We start from the raw sequence: 13,079 nt of genomic DNA, 5'->3' as shown, positions 1-13,079 counted from the left end.
CGGGTAATCGCGCTGGCCAGCATCGATAATACCGGGTTTTGGTGCCGGGTTGCGAGCAGCAGAAAACAACATCGTGCAGCGATAGAACACAAGGAAGAAAGATTTGTAACTTCCTTAAACCGGCCCCGGCCGGTGACATTGGACCAGACGGCCGGCCCGTATGGCGAGAGGGTTAAAAATAGCTCTCGTAGTACCACGATCGTACGCGGCACTATATTTGTGTTGTGTTCATTCTCGTACCGGACGCAATGTTTCACTAATTGCAAGTGCTAGGTTGTGTCGGTCTTAGGGGACGGGGTGGATTGGAGGCTGCATCACGATCGTGCGAACCATTTTTTTCCCTACCAACGGTTCATTTGTCTTGGTGCCAGAGCCGGACCCTTTCCTATCGACACCCCCTCCCTAGGGCGATCCAATAACGGTTTGTTAGCTCAGCTTGTTTCTTTCGTCATACATGCAAAATGGGTGCATGAAATGACTTCTGCATGTCGACATGCATACACATGCATCGACGGAATGCAGCGACTCCATTGGGAAAAACAACAATTAACAGAAAAGAGTCGACGAATGTGCCAAGGAATGCTGTCATACTGCATTCCACGAGAGTTAGAGATCGTATTTTAATGATAAAAACGGTGTAAAGAAATTGAAGCGTAATAGCGTGGATACAAATCGGTACGGAAGGAAATTAACAACAAACATTAATTAATCATGTCCATCACTTGTAAAACAAGAACATGATACATGGAAAGTTTAATTCATGAAATTTAGACATGATTCATCCATCTACATTTAATCCGTTTTGCGGATCCTCCCTTTTGGTTACTAGTACCAGGTTTAACACGTCGACTGCCAAGCGTTTTTAGCACACTTTATTTAATAAAATCATTTAAAAAAAATGTCCATAACATTTGTTAAACCGATGGCCATTTGAAGGCCAAGCAAAGTATTAGCTTCCCAAAGAACCTGTTTTTAACACTACTATAGTTTTTATGTTGCATTTTCATTTCTTTATGGGTCATAAATATTTTAGAAATAAGTGCTGCTGTCACCCACTTTTGGGTGACGAGGCAGTCAACGTGTTAAATGAATTCCAGAAGTTCTCCGATGGACCGGGTCAGATTAAACACAAGGATTTATATTTATTACGCTTTGGCCAGATTAATTTGCTAATACTGATTTATTCATCGAGCGGTTTACATGGTAAATGTTATGCAATTTAACGTTAAAGAAGGTTGTAGTATTCTCAGAAATGGAAACTACGCAGTGGTTGTTTGAATTACAACACTTCCTTGACACAACGGTCACTTCGGAGAAAAAGGAGCGATAGCTTTCCTACAAATTGCACCGCGAATCTCAAGTTCTAAACACTAACAACCCAATGCCGCTCTCACCCGCCGTCCGTTTCCCTTCGAACAGCATCAACATGAACGCCCAACGATGGAACGTGATGATGTTTTGCAGATTGTAACCGGGAATCTAAAATGTCAATACGCACGGTGTCACTTCACTATCGTTCGCCGCATTACACCTTCGTTGCAGAAGTGGCTGATAACAGGAGAGGTGATTGTAAATAGTGCGCTCTCGGGTGAGTACCAGCACTCGTTCCTCATCCGAAAATGCTACAGTAAACAACCAGAGTAGCGATAACCGTACGCTAGAGATAGCGAAACCGGTATCGGCGATCGTGACTTGGCAGCGGGAAGTTCGTGCTGACCTGGTGCACCGGACGGGATATCTATTGTACTCCCCCCGATGGAGGTGTAATCTCGCGACATGCAACAACCGTCCAATGGCGCCAGTGTTTTTTTCCACGGGAAGTGACCGAGGGGAAGCAAGCTTCCCTCCCTGGGTTGGAATATACTGAACCCTCCCCCCACGTAACGGAAACTAACCAGATCGAACCGGTTTCTGAGTAACTACGGGGGGTGATACAGTGAGCAAAACAAGTAAACAACACGGAACCACCCCGGAGTACGCTGAAAAGTGGACCTTTTTAGTGGGCAGTTTGCAACCGGCGTGTAACGAAATTATATCACTCAGCCTAGAACCATCGTTGGGCATGATCCCACCGGAGGGCGTTGTGGAAAGTCGGCATTACATCGAACGTTGTGGCGTTTCGGCGAACGTCCTGAACGTCGCGACCTGGCCACAGCACGTTCCCAGGGGTTATTTTTATGCAACACACCGCCGCCGTACCACTATATGCCCGAGGCGCCAAAGTCAATGCGAATATCTTGGGAAGCCATCCAACTTCGACGCCAGCGTTGCGGGGGTGATGGTTAGCAAATATGCCTGTGTCTGCCGAAGTACCAGAAAGAAAGCCACAACTGGTAACCATTCCATTTGGGAGACATCAGCGTGACTAACCTTGACACGGGAAACACACATCCGTTTGTTTTAGCTCTCCCTGTTTGTTTTTTTTAGTACAGATGGCCGAGAACGTTGGTCAGAGGGGCTTGTCCTAATTGGGTTACCGGATGGCTGACTCGTCGACGATGAAGAAGTGCAGCATGCAACGGGGGGATGGGGGAGTGAAATCACCTTGCAATACTCCTTATAACGCAGTACTATGCTTTACTTTTTCGATCGCGCAACGGAAGGATCGATAACTCTCATGATGACAGACGATTTGAGACAGACCGTGAAGATATCTGCAAATATGTGGACATATAAAAATGCTTACTGAATGGCTTTTTAATTTGCACAGATCTCACCACCCTCAGCAAAATTGATGGTTTCCAACATCCTGAAAGTGGTATGTCTGTTTCGGGGAATAAAGACAATCGTTGACATTGAAGCGAACATTTGGCAAAGAACGATATTTTCAAACAGCAGGTCAAGAGGATCAACTATTCCTCAAAAGGCTGTCAGTTGAAGATCTGAAGCAAATCATTATTAAACAAACTTTACAAACTCATCCTTCACGAAACGGTTGTCCCTATCGGTGGGTTATTTTATGATCGATTAATGGAACGTGCTTGTTGTCCTCAACTTTCAGGCGCACGGTATCATCTTAGCGGGACAAATCATCGCTGAAAACACCGAAGATGGCCGGCACAACCAGTCGAAAGATTGCACGTTTCATTTAGTACCGGAATTCCCAGCACCTGCAACCGTCCTCGAGGCGAACCTTTGCCCCGCATCATCGCACGTTCGCCAAGTCCGTCGACGGTTTGCGATTTTTTACCCCCTGGCTTGACGATAAAACCGGTTTTTGTTTACATTAGCATGCGAATTGGAGGAAAAAAAAGCGCGGTACGGGAGAAAAATAAAAACAAATCCACCTAATTGGCATTTGGCCCGACCAGAGGGAGAGCTGTTGGAACTCTGTGGTAGTCGTCGGAGTTAAATCACCGAGAAACGGGGAGGTTGTAACCTCTTTCCTTCGCGCAAAAGCTCTCGCGACATAAATTAATCGGGATATTAAACCCCCCCTCGTCTTACGCTAGGACGAGATAACCCCGAAGGCTCTCGGTGTCCGATAATGGGGACAAGTTCGCGGCACAATGATAAATGTTGCACTTCCTTGAAACGACCGATATCGGGTAGGTGTTATGTTCCACGGTAATGCAAGTTATCGGCAAGACATAGTGGCCCCCGAAGCATGCCAGTTCACGACTCCATGGATAAGGCACATCCCGTACTCCGAGAGAAAGAGGTGCGTAATTAGTTCAACGTTTCCTGTCGCTTTCCTTTACACCCTCCGTCAGTTATTCGACGCTTCGGTATGGTTTTTAATGCTCACTCTTTTCCTTTTCCATTGCATATTTATGTTCTTCTCTCCGGCGCATCGTGCCGGGCATTTAAATGCTCCTTCCGACGACGGTGCGTGCAGCAATGTGCTTTTTTTATTTTTAAACGAAACGCGCACGCGCCATTCGTCGATAAGGTGGACGCCGGGTTACGGTCTGAAGCGCGCTTTTTGTCATTTTCTCCTTACGCCGGACGACGTCGGACAGTTAATGGTCAATATCTCTGCAGCCAGGAAGCCGTGGGCACGTGCCTGACCTTTTCCTGGATCGATCGGGCTAGCCCCAAAGCCCCAGTCCCATCGTCGGTGCATATGTGTGTATATTCCCGTGCCGATACTCTTATGTTCGAGAAAAAGGTTTCTTATTATTTTTAAACAAGACTTTACTTAAGAAAGACCCATTCGTCAATCGTCTTTGCCGTTTCGCTCGTTTGCTTTCGTTTCGTTTCGCTGCAAACACAGGCCTGCGTTTCAGGGCGAGAGGCATCTTGTTCGGTGTGTTGTTGCATGTTGCAAAAGCGGCTCCTCTCGGTGCTTTCCATTCGTTGCAAGCGAGCAAACAACTGCACCTCACCATCACCGACGCCGCAGGTCGCAAGTAATTTAAATTAGCGCCAACGTGGCGCCGGAACTTTACGGTAAGCACCGATCGATTGTTGTTGGAAAGGTGTTTTTTTTTATGCCACACTCGAGTACGCCTTCACACCTTCACGCGAGTTTATGAATTCTATTCATTTGCACTTAGAATAAAATCATTGGGGAAACTTTACTAAATGAAATTATTTTACTTCATGAAGAACTCACGTCTGGTTCAATCGAATAGAACATTGATCACCAACTTTAACGCTACCACATAAGGCAAGCTTAAGTTATTCGCATTAATTAACTAAAGCGGTGCAAAGTCTATGCTTGACTCTGGACAATGGAAACGAAAGGTATCGAAATGCAGCAATGTATGGCATGGTTAAAAAGAGGGTCAAAAGGTCTCTACGGTCAGTAGCTTCAGTAGCCAACCAAGGGACCGATAGATGGACCGATCGTTGACACCATAAGGCATTTAAACGGGTGCAGAAAGTAAACCAGTTTGATATACGAAGGAGTTTAAAGGGCGATCTTCTTTGCTATCCACCATCATATCGAAACAGGAAAAGAAAATGCCTCTTATCATTGCGAACAGATTCTTGTAATAAAATTAGCTTTCCACTTCCCTCTTGGCAACAGTGTTTTATGATTTTAATCGTCTTTTTCCGGACGCATCTTGTAACCCACTTTGCTGACCCACTTTTCCAACAAAAACAATCGATAACCTCGAGAAGCACACCAAACGCCCACACACTCGATTGTCTCAAATCTGAGCTCACATACACCGTCGTGACGCGCGGATTGGAAAATTACTCCAAACGCCCGCTCCACCTATTGTTTTTAACAACCATCGAAGGAGAACCCTCCGGTAGCCCTCGACAACTTCATACACCCAAGGTCGCGCGATCGAAGCGACTCTGTTAGGGTGTTAGATAGTTGGGTAGTAATAAACCGGAACTACACTTCGATGGGCAGCCGAAATACCGACATTCTTCACATTCCATTCAATGCAACTCAGTCACCCCTTCGGTAGCATTACATCCAAACCACCACGGATGGGCAGTTTTCGTCCATTCTGTGTTGAAAGAGCCACGCAAGCACGCGTTGATGGCCGTCAACTTCCGCTCGGTTGGTGAAGCTTTTTTAGCAACCGCCACTAAAAGGGTGTTGACGGGTTTGATGCACTGAACCGGGCAGTCACGTGAAATTTAAACATCAAAGTAAATCAGGCAAAAATAATGTTCAATCTTTTTTCTTGCTGAACCTGGCAACAGTTGATGATATTATTAGCATCCATTTGCACAATGATCTTAAATGCTTCTTTTTTCTGTTAATGTGTCAAGCCACGCACACAACAGGACTCGATTTGAAGGAATAATCTGTCTCGTCTGTTGTACGAAGGTGAGCGAAAGGTACAAAAAAGATTAAACGGATCTCCCGAAAGTCTGTCAACAAAAGGTAGATAAGAAAATCTGTCCGATGATGAACACCCAATATCGCTCCCTAGCAACAGCCGCAAACGAACCGTCTCTACCCGAAGCCACGGTTGACAACCGCCGCCGTAGGAGGCGTTGTTTTCCGGGGACTACACTTCCTTGACATTTTTACAACCGACCGGAGACCTCGACAGCTATCGCCATCGGCGTCCGTTCTATACCGTGCGATGCATACGAGAGAAATGTTGTGCATTGTTGTTTGTTGTGGACGGTTTGAAAAATTGCCTCCCGCTCTCCGTGCGTACGATCGCCTCCCAGCCCCTCGAATGCGGTGCACACTTCCGCCCGGCACAAACACAACGCGCATTGCATCCATCAAACTGACACCTTTTGCCCGGGAAGCCCTGGGGAGGCGGACGGCGGAACAGTGCACTCGATTCACCAAGTCGAAAGGGCACGCATATCTCGTTCGCCAATTCCCCCTTGTTCAATATGATCTTTTTTTGCCTTGGGATGGAAGCTGAACTGAGGGAGATTGAAACGAAAAAAAAAGAACGTAAAACGAGTAGGAAATAAAACTAACCTTCGGGCCTCTTCTCCGGGAAGTGGCGGAAGGAACTGAACCGTGCGCGGGGGGACGTCATCATAAATCAAACCTAATTAAAGCCAATTATTTCCGACATGTCTTTCACTACGCCAGGAGCATGGGACGGCGGGTTTGCAAATGGCTTGCCAAAAAATAATGGTGACAAATTTCGCAAATGAGGTTCAGTCGTGCGCGCCACTTAATTTTCGAGTGGCGCATACCCTTCAATTGAGTTCTAAGCAGAAAGGAATGTATTATTGGCAATTATGGGTGTTTAGAAGATGACACAATAATTTGAACTACTATTGCATGCAAATACTGTCGTTACGAAACGGAATGCGAATCGAAACACAACAAACTAAAGGTAATGAAAGTGGCAAACATCTGCAAGATGTCGAAATGTACATAATTAATTGCGTTTGAGGGTTGTTAGATAAATACGTTACAAATGTGTTTACTTAGTAAATATAATAAAATCTCAAACAAACGACAGAAAAGTTTCAACACTTCTTTACTAAAAGGTACAAGTGTGTTTATGTTGAGTAAATGTTATAAAATCTCAAACAAACGACACAGAAATTTCAACATTACCGGTTCTTTATTGCACAATGCCCGTCTCATTTAATGTTTTTCCCTTTAACTCTTACCTCGGCGGAACATCAATACCAGTTGCATCATGGCGTATTGGACAGTGTTTAAATATTTAACAATCGCACACCCTTCAATGGCTGAGACTCATCGATCGGAGAGCTTCTTCTCCTATTCGTTGGGCACCTGTCTACTACCCAGGCAAAGCTAAGTGCATCCTCCTCCGGCAAGTGCAAAGTGCAGCTGTTGTGAAATGCACCGCACGCACCAACTAAACATTGCCACGCACAGTCAAGCATCAACGTAAAGGCGATTTAAAATGCAAAAGCACAAACGCCGGATCGGTCGGATGGAAAGACAACAATGATTTCCTCCCCTCTTCCCACGGATGAGAAGTGTGCCGATGCAGTGAATGGTGCCTGTTGTAAGACTACTCGCTTCCCGGTCTACCAGGACCCAAGGTGAGAGAGAGGAAGAGGTGAAAGAATTCTCGGCAAGTTCGATAGCTTGCTCCACCATCATATCGGCCGGATTGTGAGAATGTGAACGCGATGCTGCGCGACTTTGTCTGAAGGTCGTCTGGTGGTGAAGTTTAGCACACCGTTCCGGGGTGGTGTTGGTGGCAACATTTTGCACCACGCTCGATTCGGTCCTGCGTGTGGTAGTTAGGGCCTTTCGTTCCGCCGCCACTTTATTGCCGAGCGCCATGGCCTGGGGGGATCGAAAAGAAGCTGCGAGTTTGATGAGGAAGGTTGGTTTTTGTGGAGTTTTTTTTATTACCCTACACACATGGTCCCGAACGGATCGTTCGAAGGTGAACTTCGGTTGGAAGATGAGTTTTAACGCTGGAACAGGTTTTTGCGGAACCTGGAACCACGGACTGGTTTAGAGGATGCTCTTGCAAAAAACAAATCGTAACCTGTGAGTCGAGAGGAGAAGATTTTGTGTTTAGCGCCACGACCACTTGCAAGATATGCAAAATATGTCCACACACCTCACCGACCCATTCTTTGATCCACTTTCTAGCCATTAACGAAGCCGACCAATGATCGATGCTTCGGACAAGTCAACTTTCTATCAGAGGCATGCGGGCGCATCCATGGCAAATAAAGCATATGTGCAGGGTTGTATGCTAACATTGTAGACCCCCGCACTTAAAGAACCGTCGGAAGGAAGAGAAGAAACGTATTTGCACATTACACATTCGTGATGGCAAACATGGACAGAGTGAAGTTAAATAAAACATGCAATAAAAAGTTTGTCCAAGAATGTTAGATTGGTTTTATTAAATGATTATACCAAAGGGATGTAGTGCGGTCTAAAGCAGATTGTTCGGTACGCGTTCCTCAAAGAGAACAGATGAGGGAAAAGAACACGAAACACGTTGTCCTTTGTTGTTGGCGTTATGGAAGTAATATTAAACCCTTTTTGAATGGAGTGGCAATTTTCGAATCAACAAAGGATCTTAAACATAAGTTGAAATATTTCATAGTTTTAAGTTTAATCATTGCATATTTTTGTTGAATTTTGTACTCTTTCAACATACAACATTTTTTTTTTTTTTTTTTATGTGGCACGACATCCCCTAGTGGGACAAGGCCTCTCTCCGAAGAGAGTTTGTGTGACCGAAAGACGGTATATTATAGATCGGTGGTCAGCCGTTCGTAATACCGGGGGGTGCCAGACTCGAGATTCGATCCCACACCTGTGGCGTGGTGTTTCCTCGCGCTACCGCTGCGCCATGGGCACCCCCAGAACATACAAAATTAATTAACGTATTTTACTACACTTGAAATTAATTATCTACTTCTGTTCTTTTACTATAGCAAGGCGATTTCTTGAACGCAGTTAATGTGGATGCTAAGGGTGTATGTTATTTTACCGTTAGATTCTGGACAAGACTGAGGGATTTCAGAACGATCAATAGTAAAACTGCGATCGAAGAAGTATCTCTCTTTTTAAAAATGTAAACGGAAGACCCCTGGTATTGAATACCTCGTTCAACATTTTCAACGAACGTTTTTAGGAATAATCAAAAGTAAATCGTGAACAAATCTGGCATGCATTGAGATGATTTGGTAGTTATATATTGGACTAACATTTTCTTACGGACCGGGCTTTGTCCTGGTCGGAAAGAAGAACACCATACAGTTTGCAGTATTTTCTGCCTGCTAAGGCGTGCAAGTTAGATGGTTAGACCAGTCAAAACCGGTACTCAGCAGAACGAACCTAGGTCCAAGGACTTTTGCAATAAATTTGCCAACGACTATGCGCGATGGTCATTGACCGGGTCTCATATTGATCGTCTCTACTACCGGCGACGCGCAGAGTAACTGTTCACGTGGACGGATACAAATAAAAAGGTACCACCGACACGAGAGACCTCTCCAACTTTCAAGGTAATTAATTTTTTACCACCATCGAATCCTCGGTCGTCGGACCAGACGCAGGCGACACACTCCTCCCGTCGGCGAGTGGCGTGTCAACTTCCAATATTGGGGAGCTGGCGCCAGCGTTCCGCACACATCTGTGCGTCGCCTATATACAGGCAGGGATAGTCTCTAGGATTGGAGAAAACGCATCGTCTAAAAAATACTAGCCAAATGCGGTACGCACAAGAGCTGCAAAACCTGTTCTACTTTGATTAGGTGCGTTCAGTGGCGTGTGCGTGTGAGCCTGGTCGGGGTTTGTGCTTGATTAACGCGAGTGGGTCGAGTCGTGGGCATGGACTTTGGATCTTTAAGTGTTTTTGTGAGTGTGTTTCTACCGGTTAGGAAAAGGCGAAGTCGATTGCACTGCTGGAAGTGGTAAAGCTAGCGGTTGTCGCAGCCAGAAAGGTCACTCGTTCACATTAAAAGGCCAGCCCTCCCGCCCGTTCCCTCCGGTGGTTCCTCGACGGATATTTCTTCTCCTGGCGCACACAGACATCTGCGGTTGTCCGCTGCAGAGAACACACCTGAACGCGACCGCCCACCTCCCGGAACCGGAATTCGTTGTGTTCGTGCATAACGAAAACATGTTAACGACAGGCAGCGCTATGCGAACAGAATGTACTTTACTGCCTCGTCTCCACATTCCACTGCAGGTTTGTGTTGCTGCTTGTTGGCAAATCCCGTGACATGAACGTGGTGTCCTAAAACAACACCGTTTAACGTCGGCCACCCCCCCACTACTTACCCAACTGATTGGTCTGGGGGTCGCCTTTGTAGATTCGATAGTAGATGTCGTACGAGTCGGTGCGCTTCAGTCGGGACACCCGGTAGGCCGGTGTAACTCGCGTGACGGATAGGAGCGACTTGAGCAGCAAGCTCATACGGTTGTAGATCACCTGGTTGGCACGCTGCGGTGCGTTCGTCTGATCGGTTCTGATGCTCAGCGTCCAAAACTCCAATATCATGCTACCACCCTCGGCCGTTTGGAGGGAAATTTCTACGCACAGCGGCAACCGGTTGACGATCGATTCATGCTGGCTGCCCTCTTGCAGAACCTTCTTCGTCTCGACCAGAACGTCCAGCAGCGACTTCTGATCGGTGATTGCGATGTTAAACTAAAAAGCGTGAGATAACAACAAAATGTGGATTAGAACATTATGATCACAACAGAAATAACAAAGGTCACAGTAATCACTCCGCACGGTCTGAAGCCAAAAGTAAGGGATTGTTAGCTACCCCCAATTGTTGGGGGGCTGGTCGAAACTCGGGGTGGGAGGTGGAATCGATCCCAATCGATTGTCCGTCGTTAGGGACAGGCCTTCCGTTCCCTTCTGCACCGACCTTGGACACGGTGCGATTGGTTATTTTGCTGTGCAAGGAAAAATCGAGGTGAACCAGTGTGTCCCGCCGGGAAAGAAATGGAACACCTTGGCTACCGGCGTCCTTGGTGGGCCTGCTATATCGACCATTACTTTTACGTTCCACCTGGTAGGTCGGCATCGTCGGTGGAATAGAAATTATGGGTTGATTGATTGTATGATAGAGGAGAATAAAACATTCATTATCCTCAGTATGTCCAGCCCTAGCAAACGATGAGGGCCCTTATGGCGAACAGTGTAGGTTTAGTAAGTTTACTTTTCATATCACCCGGATCACTTAGAGGAAGCAATTGGAAGGGTACGGTTTTTGCAACCCACACCCACAACATGTTGCAAATGAAATGAGGAAGAACGAGTTGATTGGTCAACAGATTTATACAACAAACAACCGGATGGTATTTACCAGAAAAACTAATGTTTATTCACCTTACAGCCATATGTTATGCTAAGTATATAACACTTCTAGCAGAATATACAGTGTATTATATTATTTTCACAACTTCACTTGAAATGTAAAAATAAAAATTTACTTTAGCTTTTGTTTGATCGCTTTTTAAGTTAGGTAAGTAAAATTCTATCTATCAAAAACAAAGTTCTTTTTTCAACTAAATCTCTAAAAAAAACCATACTGCACGTAAACGCACGCTGTTTAACACTCATGGTGTTCTGTATTGTTGTTATGGAGTGCAGTAAATGCTACACCAAAAAAAATATGATTCCAGAAATAAATTTTCACTTTTATTAACCTGTGAGAGAAGCGAATAGTCTCACAAATTAATCTACTCATTAAAATGGGGATTTACAACAAACGAATTCAAAGTAAATGATGTGATCGTGAATAGATAATTGTATTTCATTATTTTCCACTTGCTTCCTACCGCCTGTTTTTCATACTTAAAGTATACTTTCTTGATGCCCAGATGATTTTTCACGCCTCGTTAGGTTGGGAAAGAATGATATTTTTGTGCTTTTGCTGAGGACCGTGCGAAAAACGCCATTTAGCGAATTTCAATGACCTTAGCCGAACGACTCTCGGGTCTTATTCCCGCGCCACTTATCGCAACTGTAAGGTAAGTGCAAGGCAGCGCCGTGCATTGGTATGTGATGTAAATCATCCACTTTTTATACCTTCAAAAGTGAACGAACAACGATGCACTTTGCACTTCACGAGAGGTGAAAATATTTACCGTGGATTAAACTTGACATCGCGACCCCATCCGGGCAAGATTAGCGGATAAGCCAGGCCCAAGCGGGGGGCCATTTGCTTCCAACAGCCTGCACATGAACTACCACAAACAATTTTACATTATCAAACAATACCCTCGACCTTCAAGAGTTGGGGGGCAAGGAAAAGGCACTGGAAGATCGCGAGAGTGTAACAGTAAACACTGATACCGGCGAGTCATAAACCTCCGAATCTGATCGGGTGGTGGTAGGGATAGACTTTCCTGCCCGGAGCGGAACGTTCGACCGTTGACGGCTTTTCGACGTTCCTGCATATGGCGGCGTAATAAACTGCATCACCGCCAATGGAGGGTGAAATATGGCGCTTCCGATCGTACGATCGCAATCGGTGACTTTTGACACTTGGTCAGTGGAAAAGTACGCCCCGTGCCGGTCCCGTTCCCACCGTTTGAAACCTGCCGCGGGAACGAGTCCCTCAGAGCAGTCAACCTAAACAGGAAAACAAATCAATCACTCATAGTGTTTAGAGGAATCGATACGGGATTTGTCGATCGAAAGGTGCAAGGTGGTGATGGTGTGGTGTACAGTCAACCTAGAAGTAAACAGTTTTCTGTTTGGATTTAATTCTATAGTACGCGGTTGCATGCCTTTATTGATTATTAGTGGAAGCAACTTTAAGTTACATCATAAACTACTTTTAACTGTATCAATAATGTAATCAGAAGTTATCTAAATATATATAAAGTGAAAGTCTAAACATTCTTTTCGTCGTCTTTTCGTCGTCAACCACAAACATCTAAACAACGCAAATGAAGATATAATAAAACAATCTAAATACCTTCATACCTACTTTTCAGTTTAACATATTTTTCGAGTGATGTTCTTTTGGAATTTCAGCGGAGCAATTTTGTGCGCTCTGTTTTCTCTAGGGAAACATAAGCCCATGATACCAAAAATATTACCGTTCCATATTTTCCACTCGATGTCTTTCCCAGTTTGATTTTTGTAGCGTAAATTTCCCGTGTCCCTTGGGACAGAGCTACAAAAATAAGCGAAACATTTTACGAACCACGGAGTTTTGCTACCAGCATTTCCAGCAATACGGTGGGCCACACGATCTAAACATTCCCCTATCGG

General features: G+C 45.2%; 1 protein-coding gene across 1 annotated transcript in view; it reads right to left on the bottom strand.

Moving 5' to 3' along the window:
• The window catches only part of LOC131265957 (autophagy-related protein 13 homolog), a 41,470-nt gene that overhangs the window by 11,711 nt on the left and 16,680 nt on the right, over window positions 1-13,079 (bottom strand). Inside the window, exon 2 of the mRNA XM_058268270.1 lies at window positions 10,124-10,493. Coding sequence (XP_058124253.1) covers window positions 10,124-10,493 — 370 coding nt within the window. The remainder of the gene's footprint in view (window positions 1-10,123; window positions 10,494-13,079) is intronic.

Source organism: Anopheles coustani, chromosome 2 (assembly GCF_943734705.1).
Source record: "Anopheles coustani chromosome 2, idAnoCousDA_361_x.2, whole genome shotgun sequence".
NCBI classification, from domain to species: Eukaryota; Metazoa; Arthropoda; class Insecta; order Diptera; family Culicidae; genus Anopheles; species Anopheles coustani.
Note: the sequence above shows the minus strand (reverse complement) of the source record. Positions and strands in the feature narration are given on the sequence as shown.